This window comes from Parambassis ranga, chromosome 20, assembly GCF_900634625.1.
Source record: "Parambassis ranga chromosome 20, fParRan2.1, whole genome shotgun sequence".
Classification (NCBI taxonomy): domain Eukaryota; kingdom Metazoa; phylum Chordata; class Actinopteri; family Ambassidae; genus Parambassis; species Parambassis ranga.
This window is the reverse complement of record NC_041040.1, coordinates 3,556,519-3,572,383: the sequence shown is the minus strand read 5'-3', so window position 1 is coordinate 3,572,383 and position 15,865 is coordinate 3,556,519. Positions and strand designations below refer to the sequence as shown.

At 46.2% G+C, this 15,865-nt stretch overlaps 3 protein-coding genes and 1 long non-coding RNA gene across 6 annotated transcripts in view; 1 reads left to right on the top strand and 3 right to left on the bottom strand.

The window, feature by feature from the left end:
• Window positions 1–15,865, top strand: part of LOC114452823 (NLR family CARD domain-containing protein 3-like) — a 1,046,161-nt gene that overhangs the window by 569,451 nt on the left and 460,845 nt on the right. The window lies entirely within an intron of this gene.
• LOC114452891 (uncharacterized) lies at window positions 1,397–5,484 on the bottom strand. Its single transcript, XR_003672373.1, has 4 exons — window positions 5,280–5,484; window positions 3,377–3,490; window positions 3,169–3,270; window positions 1,397–2,297 (listed from the first exon to the last, which is right to left on the bottom strand). It is a non-coding gene; the product is annotated as an uncharacterized LOC114452891 (long non-coding RNA).
• LOC114452869 (translocon-associated protein subunit alpha-like) lies at window positions 7,742–12,000 on the bottom strand. Of its 2 annotated transcripts, XM_028432389.1 has the most exons (10): window positions 11,824–12,000; window positions 10,700–10,833; window positions 10,504–10,600; window positions 10,316–10,419; window positions 10,076–10,234; window positions 9,912–9,988; window positions 9,745–9,823; window positions 9,555–9,648; window positions 9,303–9,317; window positions 7,742–8,444 (listed from the first exon to the last, which is right to left on the bottom strand). In XM_028432389.1, the coding sequence occupies exons 1-10, from the start codon at window positions 11,891–11,893 to the stop codon at window positions 8,377–8,379; spliced, it is 897 nt and encodes a 298-aa protein (XP_028288190.1). In that variant the 5' UTR covers window positions 11,894–12,000; the 3' UTR covers window positions 7,742–8,376. The 2 variants fall into 2 exon arrangements, with proteins under 2 accessions (XP_028288190.1, XP_028288191.1); XM_028432390.1 differs by lacking the exon at window positions 9,303–9,317 and having other exon boundaries at window positions 11,824–11,999.
• LOC114452871 (LIM zinc-binding domain-containing Nebulette-like) overlaps window positions 12,881–15,865 on the bottom strand; it is a 46,777-nt gene continuing 43,792 nt past the window's right edge. Inside the window, exons 5-7 of the mRNA XM_028432393.1 lie at window positions 15,417–15,594; window positions 14,578–14,705; window positions 12,881–14,420 (exon numbers count right to left, since the gene is read on the bottom strand). Of these exons, the coding sequence (XP_028288194.1) occupies window positions 14,244–14,420; window positions 14,578–14,705; window positions 15,417–15,594 (483 nt within the window). The 3' untranslated portion in view covers window positions 12,881–14,243. The remainder of the gene's footprint in view (window positions 14,421–14,577; window positions 14,706–15,416; window positions 15,595–15,865) is intronic.

The window sequence follows — 15,865 nt, the reverse complement described above, 5'->3', positions numbered from 1 at the left end:
TGGATGTGATGGTGGGACTGGGCTGCTGCTCCGTGACTGACCCGCTGCTCTGTGACTGGGCTGCTGCTCTGTGACTGACCCGCTGCTCTGTGACTGGGCTGCTGCTCCAGAATATCTGAAGACAATGAGAGACAAGCACAGACGTCATGTGAACACGTCTCGTGATGCCCTGACATCACGAGACGGTTACTGAACCACACAAATAAAATTAAATATAAACCTCGACGTACGAGCTAAAGGTGGATCAATACGCAGGACAGATGGCATCATGCCGAAGGATGTGTTGGAATATTAATAAACTCTGCAGCCTTTTATAACTTTGAAGCATCCAGTGTCATTTATAAAGACTTAGTGCAATCTTTACATTTAAAAAAAGCATTTAAAAGCAGATAAAAGAAAAGCCTGTTTCTACAAGTGACAGCCCCCCCCCCCCCCCCCCCAACAGGCTGAACAGGTGTCCGTTTCAGCAGTGAAAGTCCTGCCCCGTGGCGCCCCCTAGGGGTAAAAAGGAAACAATACAGTATATAAATATATAGAAATCAGCAGTACGAGGGAGGATGTAGGCTTCAGAGGCAGGTCAAAGGTCAGAGAGCCTGATGTCAAAGGTCAGAGAGCCTGATGTCAAAGGTCAGAGAGCCTGAGGTCAAAGGTCAGAGAGCCAGAGGTCAGCCTGAATGATGTGGAGGTCAGAACCAGGTGGTTCAGGGGGATAAAAGCAGCATCTTCTGATGTTCACATCAACACGTCTTTAGCATCGCTACTTGCAGCACATTATGCTAGTAAAATGGCCGCCGTGTTGAGTGCTAACAGGAAGAAGCTCCTTCTTTTCAGAGTTTGTCCTGGATGTCCTCTCACAGCTGCACTGCTGCTCAGCGTCATCATTACGTCGTGATGACGCCATTTTCTCTGCTCAGCAGCTCCATCAGTTCTCCATCAGCTCTAACTGTTTGGTGGGAAACTGATGACGCTGCTGAGCAGAGAAACGTCATCAAGTCCAGAAGCTCCAACCACAGCGTGAACAGCAGAACATTCAGAACATCCGGAACATTCCCGCGTTTCCTCCTGCGGCGGCGCATCCACGCGACATTTGCGTCATTTCGTTCCGCTCATTTAACCGTTTAAAAGTCACAGAAACACACTTTAACTAATTTACAAGTGCTCACAAACACACACACACACCCGCCGTGTAACTTCCGCATGCTCCACTCACCTGTTCAAAGCAGGTGAAGCAATTAGCGCAGGTCCGCGCTCCACGCTGTCAGTCCCCCGGAAACAAGAACAGCCAGACGAACGTTCCGCTTCACTCACTTATATCAACACAGCGATAAAACTCAGACAGCGACACGGAACCACTGTGATGATAACATTGATGACATAAACCACGTGCTCACAGGGATCCAGCAGACAGGTGCGTTTTTATTTGGATGCACAGATACAGGCCATACAGATGTGTGTGTGTGTGTGTGTGTGTGTGTGCATCAGCATGACAACACTTTATATGACTACACAACAGACTTTATATGACTACACAACAGAAGCCACAGAGCACTTACAAGCTTCTCTTTAACCACACTATTAGTTATAAAATCAGTTTCATTATAAATAACCCAAAAATGACTGCAGCAGGTCCTGAAGCTCGGAACTCCCTGCACATACTTCACACAGCCCTGATTGGTTCAAACCTCAGAGACAGAAACACCATCCAGATTTTAGTGTAGCTGGAGGAGACATGTTGGAGAACCTGTTCATAAAATGTAACAACAAACACTGGAAATGCAGAGGAGCAGAAAGTACAGATCACAGCTGCCACGTGTCATGGAGGGAAATCTGAAGTCTGCCCTGTTATCGGTCCGTAAGTAAAAAGACGTATAAATAGACACTTTACATCCCACCACTGCTGTGTGTGTGTGTGTGTGTGTGTGTGTGTTATGACGTGCAGAATACAGAAAAACAGAGTAGTTCCATTTTAGAGAGGAAACCTGTAGAGTTTAGACTTTGGTTGTGCAGCGCCTCCTGGTGGTTTGACTTGTTCTCAGGCTGCACAGTCCTGACACCTCATTCTAGTTTCATTTTTGTTAACGGAAGCTCCTCCTGTTTCCAGCAGAGCTCGACTTTAAATACAAGGTGGAGCGGCCTCTCCCTCCGTCTCCATGGCGACAGCATGGTAACCCGTGGAAGACATTTGTGGTTAAAAACGAAGCGTGGTGTGATCAGTGAGAGGAGGACTCACTGTGAGCCACAGGACGGACTAAAAGCATGGAACTGGTCCCTTACTGCTGGTCCTCACACACACCAGCCTGCAAGAGGACACACACACACCACCATCATCATCATCATCTTCATCACCATCATCATCTTCATCATCATCATCATCTTTATCAACATCATCTTCATCACCATCATCATTTTCATCATCATCATCATCAACTTCATCATCATCATCTTTATCAACATCATCATCATCATCTTCATCATCATCATCATCTTCACCATCACCATCATCATCTTCATCATCATCATCATCATCATCAACTTCATCATCATCATCTTTATCAACATCATCATCATCATCATCATCTTCATCATCTTCATCATCATCATCATCTTCACCATCACCATCATCATCTTCATCATCATCATCATCATCATCAACTTCATCATCATCATCTTTATCAACATCATCATCATCATCATCATCTTCATCATCATCATCATCTTTATCAACATCATCTTCATCACCATCATCATTTTCATCATCATCATCATCATCATCAACTTCATCATCATCATCTTTATCAACATCATCATCATCATCTTCATCATCATCATCATCTTCACCATCACCATCATCATCTTCATCATCATCATCATCATCATCAACTTCATCATCATCATCTTTATCAACATCATCATCATCATCATCATCATCATCTTCATCATCATCAACTTCATCATCATCATCATCTTTATCAACATCATCATCATCATCTTCACCATCACCATCACCATCATCATCATCATCATCATCATCATCATCATCATCATCATTATCTTCACCATCACCATCATCATCTTTATCATCATCATCATCATCATCAGTCAGCACACAGTCAGCCATGTGGTGACTTCCTGTGTGTGTGTGTGTGTGTGTGGTGGGGGGGGTCTTACTTCACTGCAGGCTGCATCTTGATCAGCTCCGGGTTCTGATTGTGTGACATCAGCAGATAAATGGCCGACTTAATGTCCAGGTAGTCGATCAGCTGGTTATGACTGAAACACAGTGGACATGTTAGTGTCAGCAGGACGATCTGTGCCCCGCCGTCAGCCTCTCAGTGCTTCCTATGATAACACACAGTGTACAGATGTGTCAACTCACCCTGCAGGCAGCGAGCGGCGCCTCCCTGTGGCGCAGCTGGGTGCTGCAGCTGTCTGCCCGTCGTGCTCGTATCCGTCACACAGCCTCATTCTGACATCTGCAGCTGCATGAGTGCTGGAAGGAGTAATCAGATTACTTCAGGAAACTGATCTGAAGTACTAAGAATGAGTGTGTGTGTGTGTGTGTGTGCTTCATGATGATTAGCAGCTGTAGAAGCTAATCAATAAATATGGATTACTTGCATGTTTTAATGGAGTATATTTTTAAACTATTGTTTTAATTGTTCATTTGGAATGAACTTGTAAAGTATGGAACACTCAGAATAAACTCAGAGGACGTGAGTTTCCTTCACGCTCACACAGCATTGTGTTTATGGAGGAACGGTCCAGAGAAACAGACAAATAAACGTTCCCGCCTCCTTTTGTTCAGCTGTCAATCACACTCAAAGCTGTTTACAGACTTCCTGGATCGTTTCCAGTTCACACAGTTTCCACTGCTGTGTTCACATGTTCCACTCACAGACTTCAGTCCTTCCGCCAGACTCACAGGACCACTGCAGGAATGAAGCTAACTCTGAGCTAGCTGGCTAGCTGACAGTATTACTCATGTTAGCATCACTGTTGGCTGAAACCCACACTGCTGGTCACTAGTTAAACATCATGGGTCCAATCAGAAAGCTAGCTAACTATCAAATCCACTCAATAGAATCAGAAGCTAAGCTAACAGCTAGCTCACCTCTTCCATTCACTCTTTAACAGAAAGCCACGTCAGCCTCACAACAGTGTCCTGCTCAGACATTTTGCTAACAACACAACAGGTGTCAAGAGCACTTGTCCACTAACCACAGGTTGGCGGTTCAATCCCACCCTGACGGCATGCGGATGTGTCCCTGGGCAAGACACCTAACCCCAGTCTGCTCACAAGCCCTGTGAGGTGGTAGAAGAGTGCCATGTAAATATTTAACTTATTCATGTGATTCATGTTGTCCTGGAGGGACCATTAGTTTGCCTTTTTGTACCAGTTGTTGTACAGTTTCTCCACAGGACAGTGTGATTTAGCGCCATCTATGGAGCAGAGACTGTAGCAGTGAGGAGAAGACAAGAGGTAGAGCGGACGAAGAGGTTCTCTTAAGGAGTGACGAGGATGGACAGGATCAGGAACCAGCTCATCAGAGGGACAGCTCAGGTGGGCCGTTTGGACAAAGTCAGAGAGGACATGTGGAGACTGTGAGGACATGTTTAGATGGCCTGGCAAGAGGTCAAGAGGAAGGTCAAAGGGAGACGTGGACGTGCTGAGAGAGGACATGAGGTCAGAGCAGAGGATTCTGATGGGGTTAGGAGGAGGAAGCTGACGATGGACCCCTGAAGAGAAGAGCTGAGAGGTTCAGATGTGCTGCTGTGATGCCTTTAAAGGCCACACGGATCACCGTGTGTGTATTGTCCCTCTGGCTGTGAGACATGGTCCTGCTGTCTTTGCTGTCTTTCCAGGATGTCTCTTGATAAATGGAGAGCTGAGCCAACCAGAACAGGAAGTTGTCTTTTGTGCTATTACACAATTCACACACCTGCTACATGAGCCGAGCTGCCTGTAACTGGATCCGTTCAGCAGTGTCGCAGTGTGTTCAGTGTTCAGCGCAATTTAAGGCTCTAACGATGCGTCCTGAAGAACTGCGAACAACCATCTGAACACGAAACACAGACTAAAAAACTGTTTTTATCCACAGGCCATCAGGCTGCTGAACACTGACCGAACATTTAACATTGCTCTGCATTGGACAATAAACTGCTTAAATCTTGAATCCTACAGGTGACACAAAGTGAATCTGGCTCTCCTTGGGTTGTGGCTAATCCAGTAAAATCTGTGTTTAATCCTAATCCTGAGAACAGATGACATGAAGACTCACCCTCAGCTGGAGTCTGGACCTCAGTTTATCCTCCAACATCACAAACTGAACTCACAGGAGTCCGTGCCGCTTCGCTCTTTAAAGCTCGACCGGAGAAAACTGGTTGGACTGGAGGTGTCTTTGGTCCTGTGCCACGGTAGCGTTCCTTCACAGGCGGAACACATGCAGCAGAAAATATGTATAGTTTGACTGGAGGATGGCCAAGTCTCCACCTGCAGAAACTCAAAACTGAAACATGAAGCCAAACCAGTTTTACAGCATCAAAAGAAAAAGATAAGGCTTATCAGCTCAAAGGTCGACATCAGAGAGCAGCAGGAAGTAGAAGCTGAGCTGATGTAAACACAGCAGCCACCACGGCGAGCTGCACCACACACAGCTGCACGTCTGTCAGCACCAAAGCAGGCGGTCCAGCTGGACGGTCTCTGGATGGACTGAGGGCAGACTGCACACTGCTCTGACTCAATATGCCACCTAGTGGTAGGAGCATGTGAGAGTAGCATGCTATCTTTAGCAGGTTAGGTTCTGACCTCAGCAGCTCTACATGCTAACAGCATGCTAACAGCATGTAGAGCTGCAGAGGTCAGAGCATGTAGAGGAATGCTGCTCTGTGCAGGCATGCTCCTTTTGTTATGCTAAGCTAACCACACGTATACACTGATGCTTTCAATGACTCATAACTTTCACTTCTGTGCAGTGGAAGGAAAAAATGCTGACGCTGTGGAAGGAAAAATGATTTTCTCTGAACATTCTTGGCATTCAGTGACACAGCTTCACCCCGGCGGCAGGAATTCCTCACATAGCTGCACGACAAGTCTGATCTGAGCTCACATGAGAAACATAAAACACCAGGCTGTGAAGACAGGTCTGTGTCAGATCTGATCCATTCTGATGGATGTGATGGTGGGACTGACCTGCTGCTCTGTGACTGACCCGCTGCTCTGTGACTGGGCCGCTGCTGCTCTGTGACTGACCTACTGCTCTGTGACTGGGCTGCTGCTCTGTGACTGACGTGCTGCTCTGTGACTGGGCTGCTGCTCCGTGACTGACCTGCTGCTCTGTGACTGGGCCGCTGCTCTGTGACTGGGCCGCTGCTGCTCTGTGACTGGGCTGCTGCTCCGTGACTGGGCTGCTGCTCTGTGACTGGGCTGCTGCTGCTCTGTGACTGACCCGCTGCTCTGTGACTGGGCTGCTGCTCCGTGACTGACCTGCTGCTCTGTGACTGAACCGCTGCTCTGTGACTGGGCTGCTGCTCCGTGACTGACCTGCTGCTCTGTGACTGGGCCGCTGCTCTGTGACTGGGCCGCTGCTGCTCTGTGACTGGGCTGCTGCTCCGTGACTGGGCTGCTGCTCTGTGACTGGGCTGCTGCTGCTCTGTGACTGACCCGCTGCTCTGTGACTGGGCTGCTGCTCTGTGACTGACCCGCTGCTGTGTAAATATCCTGCACAAAGCCTGGAATATATGAAGACAATGAGAGACAAGCACAGACGTCATGTGAACACTTCACGTGATGCCCTGACAATTACTGAACCACTCAAATACAATTAAATACGAGCTAAAGGTGGATCAATACGCAGGACAGATGGCATCATGCCGAAGGATGTGTTGGAATATTAATAAACTCTGCAGCCTTTTATAACTTTGAAGCATCCAGTGTCATTTATAAAGACTTAGTGCAATCTTTACATTTAAAAATTCATGCAGAGGACTGCTGAAAATAAACTAATTTTATGAAAAAATGATGATTATTTAACTCTTCACAGTTTATACATATTTGTTTGGACAGGAACTCTTTTTAAAGCTTAACCTTTAACTTCTGCCTCAGAATCAGAGCATATGTGGTTAAATACTATATAAATATTATATATAATAAATAATCCGATTAGAACATGTGACTATTAAAAAGTCTTAATACATTGTTTAAAGAACAAACTGAAAGTATTTAAATAAGGGTCAAGGAAGAAGCTGCAACATACAGCAAATCATCAAACTTTATTTTCCTGCACATTTAAAAGCAGATAAAAGAAAAGCCTGTTTCTACAAGTGACAGCCCCCCCCCCCCAACCCTCTCTGTGGAGGACGGAGCGCCACCAACAGGCCGAACAGGTGTCTGTTTCAGCAGTGAAAGTCCCCCCGTGGCGCCCCCTAGTGGTAAAAAGGAAACACATACAGTAAATAAACACCCCCCCCCCACCTCCCCCGCTGAAGCCCGAGCTGTCACTTGAATAAATTAGCAGTAAATTTGCTCAGAGTCCATCAGCCAGTATTTACACCAGAGCTTCAGCCACTTCAACACGATCCAGAGAAGGAAAAACAAACAAACGTTTCTGATTCAAACAAGCTGCAAACAGGAAAACCCTCATGATTTTAGCTTCAGTGCCACCGTCACACGGAGTGTTTGGGTCAAACACACACACCTTAAACGTGTGTGTGTGTTTTAATGGAGAGAAAACAGACGTCCATGTTTGACTGAACATGCTGCAGTTTGTAAAAAGATTTATTTTTCCCATAATTTTAACATGAAATTCCATAAAAAAAAAAGATCCGAGTGCTGCTACAGGTCGACAGAAGGACGGCTCTGAGGAGAGGAACTGAACGGTGGAGGAGCGAGACTCTACGAAACCAACGAAGAAGAACCGAAGAGAAAAACTGAAAAAAATCTCTTAATACAAAAAAAAAACAACACGTCAGAGCGCTGAAAGGATTCAAACAGAAAAAAATCCTGTGATGATTAACCCCCCCCCCAACACCAGAGTGAGAGGTAAACAAAAACAAACAATCAATACTGTCTCACAATGATGACATCAGCAGACACCTCACTAAGGCTCTCAAATCAAAAACTCAGAGAATGGTCTGTACTGCCTGGAGGAGGAGCGTCCTCTCCACATCTCAAAAACTGTGTGTGTGTGTGTGTGTGTGTGTGTTCAACAGTTTGTAAGTTGAAAGCAGAGAGCCAGCCGTCGCTGTGCTTGGCACTGGTTAAAGTTTCTCAGCAGAAGGCAGAGCTCACAGTCCGCCGCCTCTTCCTCCTCCTCCTCTTCCTCTCCTACTGCGTTTGACCGGTGGGTGGAGTTTTGTCGACGTGGCATCAGGCGCCCGTCACTCGTCGGAGCCGACCGAGCGCTTCTGACCCCGTTTGCGAGGAGATCTTCTTGGAGACGCTTTGTCTGCAGAGGAAAAAGAAGAGTGTGATGGAGGAAGAACGCCTGCGAGAGAGAGGAGACGCACACCTGATCGATGGCGTCAGCGATAGGAGATAATGCAGTTCTAATCATTGCACAAAAATCGATGATTAAAAAAATGAAAATCAATATTTGCTGCTGGCTCATTCATTGTAGAGTCATAGTTAGATATGTTTAGACTGTTATTCTGTGAGAGTAAACCCCCCCAAACCACCAGATCTGGGAGCATGTCAGCGTGACGAGAGTCTGATCACCTGCAGCCAAAGCTTCAGCCTCCCTCACTTCTCTGCTGACACTTACCAGACTCGGACATTGTTGTTGTTGGAGTTTAATCCACTGTAATCCAGAGTCTAACATCTTAAATAATGGACGACATTACAAAAACAACATATACTATAAAATGTGAGCAGCTGCCAAAAGCTAAAATATTTTTGGTCGACCTACAAAATTCTCCATTTTTGCCTCCAGACAGCAACAAAGTTAAAGGAAATAAAAACGTGAGGACCAAATGAAGCAGAGAGTGGAGCACTGCAGATGAGAAGGACAAAGACGTTCTGATGCTGCTGTGGCAGATGAGAACAGCTAGCCTAGCATGTTAGCTGTTAGAGCTTCCATCAGTGTCATGCAGCCAGTTTTAAACATTCCATCTTTGGCAGAATTTGAGGGACAGGTGGTCTGATCGAGGAGGACATTTTAATCTTTAAATAAGGACAGCTGTCATGTTGTTACAACGCCCCAATAGGGAATTAAACTAGGTGTCTGGTTTAGGAACAGAAAGTGCAAACATGCAAGAACACACAAAACGAAAGAAGAGTCCAGTCACACACACACAGCAGACCTCACCTCTGCGACTCTGCACTGAAGACGCAGGAAAACATGACAGCAAGGAAGGCAGAGAGAGAAAGAGAAGAAGGTGAGTGACCGGCATGCACAGTGGAGGTTAAAGGTCATTCTGAAGCAGGAAGAAAACACAGACGCCCGCGCAGGCACGTCAGCCGATTCTGTGAGGAGAGAGAGCTCCGAGGACAAAGAGTTCATGTCATCACGCTCAGGGGTTACACACAGTGTGTGTGTGTGTGTGTGAAGAACACGTACTGATCTGGTTGAGTGTTTCCTGAGGGATCCAGCTCAGGTCAACGCCGTTGTGGCTCGAAGTTCCCATTTCTACCTTTGGAGCTGGGCGCCTCCTCTGCAGACAGACAGACGTATGAGAGGTCGACAGTCACTGGAGAGCTGACAGTCCGGTCAGTCAGCTGTTCAGTTAATGAAATAAAAACATTGATACCTTTCTGGACTCCAGCAGCTGATGGAGGCCGACGACGACGAGCAGCCCGAGGCCGGACAGGAAGATGTACATGAAGATTCTGGGAGAGAAGACGAAGATCACATGAGAAGGAGAGCAGATGCGGCGATTGACAAAAGGAAGGTCTGAAAACTAAAATCAAAGCTCACGTTTCTCCATCGAGCCCGTCTTCCTTCTCAGTGATGGTGACGGTCTGGTTGAACACGGCATCCTGGAACACGTTCCCCTGCAGGAGGGAAGAGAGCAAGGAGTGAAGTTTCAGAACTTTAAACAGAATCCAGGTTTTTGAAGAGTTTAACGCCATCATCCTTACGCTGCTGTCCTTGTAGTTGAGGTTGATGACGAGTCCGAACGGCCGCCCTCCCATTGGCTCTGCAGGGATAAAGGAGTACTCAAAGGTGGCCTGCCTGCTGGGAGGGACGACGATGCCGAGCTGCAGAGCGGTGAAGTTCTGGATGTAGAACTGGTAATCCTAACGGGACCAAGAGCTCCGTGTCAGAGAGCAGGAAGGTTTGTATTCATTCTTTATTTAGAGTTTACCAGTGATGCACACCTGTGGGTAACGGAACGAAGCGTCCAGAGACTCCACCACGAAGTTCTCGGGCCCTTTGTTGGTGAAGCCGAGCAGGAACTTGACGATGTTGTTGGCTGGGAAGTCTGCAGAGAGAGGAGGACATGGATCAGACTGAGAGCAGCGGAGGAGCGCCCCCCCCCCCCTCACTGCACAGAGAACACAGTCACCTTCTCCTTTGACGAAGAGGATGGTGGTGTCGGCGTTGGGGGAAGCCTTCACCTCTCCAACCAGCGCTTCCTCCTCTTCATCTTCTTTTTCTTCCGTCTACACACACAAACACACACGGTTTAGGGATGAGTCTGTGGCTGCTGCAGAGGGCGGCGAGGCGTCCTGCTGATTCATAGGCTCAAACTAATCACCCACCAGTTCTGCATTTTCATCGTCTTCCACTTCTGCCTCGTCATCCTCATCTTCAGCCGTCACATCGTCAACAACATCTTCATCCACAGCCTCAGCCTCCTCATCCTCAGTCAGATCCTGGGCTGTTGCCACCGGCCCTGTACAGCAGGAAAAAGGCTTTATTATGGATCAGACTCCACACCTGTCTGAGACAACTCAAGGAAAACTGAACACGTCCACAAAGCCTTCACAACAAAGCAGGCAAAAGACGCTGAAAGTTTTTTGTTAGTTTGTTTATTCAACAGTAAATCTGAAGGGACACAGAGCCAGAGGTGACATGTACTTTATATCTCTATGAAATATTCATTTGTATGTTTTCTTTATTCACAATATGACATTCAGCTTTGTTATTTAATGCAGCTGCAGCTTTTCAGCTCCTCCTTCAACTGGGCACACTTAAAATCATTGATAACACAACTGATTGACTGATAAATGTTAGCTTAGCCTGTGGACACCATGCAGCCCGTAGAGTCCACTAACACACAACCAGCTTTAAACAATCACAATGTAAGACTACAAAGTGAACAGCTCATAATAATCGACACTAATAATCTACTTACATCAACTTAGCGGGGATTTTACATAACATTAGCACTTCTGTGTTTATGCTATATTAGCTAGCTAAGCTAACAAAACGGACTTTATCCACTTTGCTGCCCGTGTGTATGTTACTGTTAGCAGCGTACACCACAAATACTGTGGAGTTTTAAAAAGTCCATTTAAAAAGAGTTGACGTTATTAAGTGTCCCAGGCGCTGTTAAATGCGCGTTAACAGACTGCTTAGCTTCATGGCTAAATGCTAACAGTAAGGACACGTCAGTCTAAGCAGGAGGATAAGCTGTTTTCTGGCAAACACTAAACGCCATAAATTATAATATTAGACACTCGCTGTAAGAAAAGACTGGAACAGACGGTGTGCCGCGTTCACACAGACAAGTTTTATATTCAGCGTTTCTTTCGGTTTGCACATGTCAAACGGGGAACGGCCTTCTCCCAGCAGCAGCCACTTAGCTCCGCTGCTAACACTATTAGCATGTTAAAGCTACAGAAGCGTCGGCCCTTTCCGTGCAGCCGCGCCACACGCTTACCTTTGACGAGGAGAGTCGCCGGGAAGGCTAACAGCAGCAGCAGCAGCAGCTTGGGCAGAAGTTTCATCATTTTCAGGTCGAAATCAGTGCGTTCTCATTCAGTGTCGGTCAGACAGCCAGGCTGTGAACACCGCCGTGCCGCTTCCGTTACAATCACCACGGCGCCTGCGCAGTACATACAGACCAGATGGCGTGTTCCGCCCCCCCCTCAGAGAGCCGCTGTCACCCAACCTGAACGTAACGTGGTGCGTCAGGTGACGTGATAACTAGTTATCTATATAACTAACTAACTAGTTATCTATATAACTATCTATATAACTAGTTATAATTATATATTAGTTATCTATACAACTAGTTATAGTTAGTCTGAGAGCAGCTTGAGGTTAATCAGCCGCGAGCTTCATACACTAGTTTTAGCGCGAGATCAGTAGACCGGAAGTGAGAAACAATACAACACCGGAAGTGGGAGCTGTTTGGACGCTTTACGTTAGGTGTCATTTAAATTAAAAAAAAAATAAAAAAAAATATATATATATATATATATATATATAAAGTTCAAAACAAAGTTCCGAAATCAAAATTAAAAGTATCAATATCAGCGGGAAAATTAGTTTTTAAAAAGTTTTTGAAAATTTAAAATAAACATTCGAGAACAGAACAAATAATTTGTGTAGTTTATTAATGACAAAATAATTAGGTTAATTATTTAAAATAATGTCATTATAGTTTATATAGTGTAACACTTATTTCCTCCCATTAAAAACATTTAAAAACAGTTTGTCGCTGGATGGAACATGCCAATGAAATATACCCAGAATGAATAAAAATATTCTATGTAAAAAAAAATAAAAATGGTGATTTTATTTTCCTTTGAATGAGAAGAGACTTCTGTTGACAGATTTGTTTTATTTCTCCCACATGGAACACACTGCAATTATAATATGGCAAAATAAAACAACTGAGACTGAGTGATACATAATTCAAATAATATGTAAATAAATGTATTATAATCTGTGATGGCATAATGTCTAAACAAAAAAAACTGCTTTACGGCGGTGACATTAGAAGCCAAAAAAACAAAAGGATTTATAAAATGACACCAAAAATCAACACGTGAATATTCAGTAAATTATGTTCTATTGCATCTAGTATTCATGAAATCAAACATACAAAATGCTCTGCAGCTAGAATAACAAATCATGGCTGAGTGACGGTTTTATATTCAGTACATGACCGCGATGCAATCCACACAGCAAGACAGCAAACCCTAAAAACACCACGTACTGGACACACACAGCAGTAACACACAGACAGGAGCCCCCGTATCAAAATAGTCCGACGTACTCAGTCTGTTCAGAGACATAAAAATAATCATCTGAGAGGAGACGGACAGAACAGAGACACAGTGTGTTAGTTGAGTCCTTTACAAACACAGAGGTTAGTGTTGCTTTCTGCAGAAGTCACAAACTGAAGTAGAGCTGAACACAGATTCAAACTCAGCAAACAGAAAAGATTCAATGTCAGTCGCCTCCACGTCCTGCTTCTACCTTTAGGATCACCCCCCCCTTCCTTCTCACTCATCTCTGAGACAGAAGGCGGATTTATTTTGCTTTTTTCATCCTTTAAATTTGTGGTGGTGACATACAGTATTTTTTTAAAGGGACAGTTCACCTCAAATTACACAGCGTGTGTGTGTCAGCCTTCTGCACAGTGAGGCGCCCCCACAGGTCCCAGTCTAAGTCTCATCCAGTCCCATTCTCTCAAACTGAAACTCTTCCATGTGGATCCAGCTCTGCAGGACATCGAAAACATGTGAAGGTTTGGGGTGAACTGTCCCTTTAATGTTGTAACTCATCAGATTTAACAAACAGGAAGTAACTGTGCCTTTGTCTTCTCAGTGCTGGGTTAATGCACATCTGGAACCAAGGAAACGTCACTTGACTTGTGTTTCAAATGTTAAACTGAGCTGCACTGAATTCATATTTTTCCATATTTAACTAGTGTGTGTCTCTCCTGTCCTTCCTTCTTCCAGTTTGATTGACAGCATGCTTAACTTCTCCCGGCCTCTTCATCCTCCTCTCCTTCACTTCCTCAGATCCATTTTCACCTGATGTCAGCAGTCTGTGATGTTCACTGTATTCCAGAATATTCTACAGTGAAGCATCCTCCCTCACAGCTTAATGTTTGTGGGGCTGGATTCAGGTCCCTGCTAACAGGGTCTGAGCTCAGCTGAACTGACGCTAAACTTTAAAAGAGTCGCGGAAAATATCTGGATGTGTTTTTAATACTGGGACACGTCAATAAAAAAAGAACCCTGAAATGCAAAGAACATCACCAACACCTGCTTCAAACACTGAGGCTGGCTCTCATTCTGAAAACGCCCCCCCCGCCTGACCTCTCCCCTCTCCCTCCTTCCTGCTTTAGTTGCAACACTCCACGTAGTTTGCCGGCAGCATGCCGGACTTGCCGGTCCTCTGCACGGTGCCGTACATCCAGCCCTCGTCGATGGGCTGAGCATTGATGATGACATCACCGTCCCTGAAGGAGACCTCGTCGTGGTCCTGAGCCGCGTAGTCGTAGAGCGCCCGGTAAACACGCTGCAGGCGACACAAAGAGGGCGGGGTTAGACTGATGGGATTACTGTGTGTGTGTCACATGATCAGTCAGTGTTTTGGATGAAATATTTTCAGATCCTCTGTACATGATGCATTCAGGGACCAACAGAACGTTGAGGTTGTGGTCCCAGTCACTCACCATGGTGGCTGAGTGCGGCGGTGAGGTGATGGATCTGACGGACGACATGCTGGTCTGGTGCATGTAGCCGTGATACTGCTGCTGCTGCTGCTGCACGCTCTGATGGTACGCTCCGGGGAGGACAGGAGCTGGGCGAGAGACACAGACACACAGAGGGAGAGAGAGAGGATGAGTGAAACAGTTTGTCTCTCGTCTGCCGTGAACATCACAGAGTCATGTGACGGTTAGATGACAGTGACCGTCATGCAGCACCCTGTAAGCAGACTGAGGTGTACGTTAGTGGGGTTTCTCTGTGGATTACACACTCGTGTGCGTCCGTCACATCGCTGTGAGGCAGAAAGTGATGAGTTCAGGTACCGGGAGTTCCTGCGCTGCTGCTGCGATCACAGAGGTCAGAGGTCAGCGAGCTGAGAGACTGCTGAGAGTGCTGCCTGCTCAGCCTGCGATCGGCACGCTCTGAGGGGCCACCAGAGGGCAGCACAGGTCGGGGGACACAGTGAGGACATACAAACACATCACAACACAAAGAATTAAGTTTTAGACAAGATGAGACATGGAGGGTGGGGGGCACTCAGGTGAGGTACCAGACATCCTGCGGAGGCTCTTTGACTGAATGTTGTCCTCCAGAGGGTCAAAATCAAAGATGGAGCCTGGGTCTGTCCTCCACACCTTTAGGTCTTCACAGGGTGAGGAAGTGTCATTTTAGAGAGAGGACAACATTTAACACATCCAACAAAACAATCAAACAGAACCCAAACAGAACCCAAATAGTTTGACTTCATCATCTCAGAAAGTATCTGATTCGTTGCTAACTGGAGGATGTAGAACTTGTCACTGACCTACGATGATGCCTCCTGGCCGTCTGTCCATCTCCATCGCCTGGCCGTGGAGCCCCTTGTTGTAGCCAGCCTCTGCCATCATCTGATTGGCTCTCTGGTAGCGCTCCATGCTGGGGTCGTCCAATCCTGGCGTGAAGCCTCGACCGCGCGTCCGCTCGAAGTCCTCGTGGTATTTTGCCTGTTGGAGGACGTGAGCAGGAAACACGTGAGTGTCAGGACCACAGTGCAAAGAGCTGACATACACACACGCACACACACACACACACACAGGTCCAGGTGCATTTGGTCAGTGAGCAAATAAAACACACACACAGCATGTAAAAACACTTTATTCATCACTGACACACACTCTCTTGTGGTGGGTGGAGTTAGTATCAGTGCAGCAGTCCCACCCCAGGTGCCGTCACTCATGTTAGCTCCTGCCACTGTCTGAGTGGAAACCACGGCAA

Coding starts and splice junctions, on each gene's coding strand:
- LOC114452869 (XM_028432389.1), bottom strand. CDS start 11,893: ATGATGAAACTTCTGCCCAAGCTGCTGCTGCTGCTGCTGTTAGCCTTC. Junction 10,834..11,823: donor GGCGACTCTCCTCGTCAAAG/GTAAGCGTGTGG, acceptor CCTGCTGTACAG/GGCCGGTGGCAACAGCCCAG. Junction 10,420..10,503: donor CCTCTTCGTCAAAGGAGAAG/GTGACTGTGTTC, acceptor CTCTCTCTGCAG/ACTTCCCAGCCAACAACATC.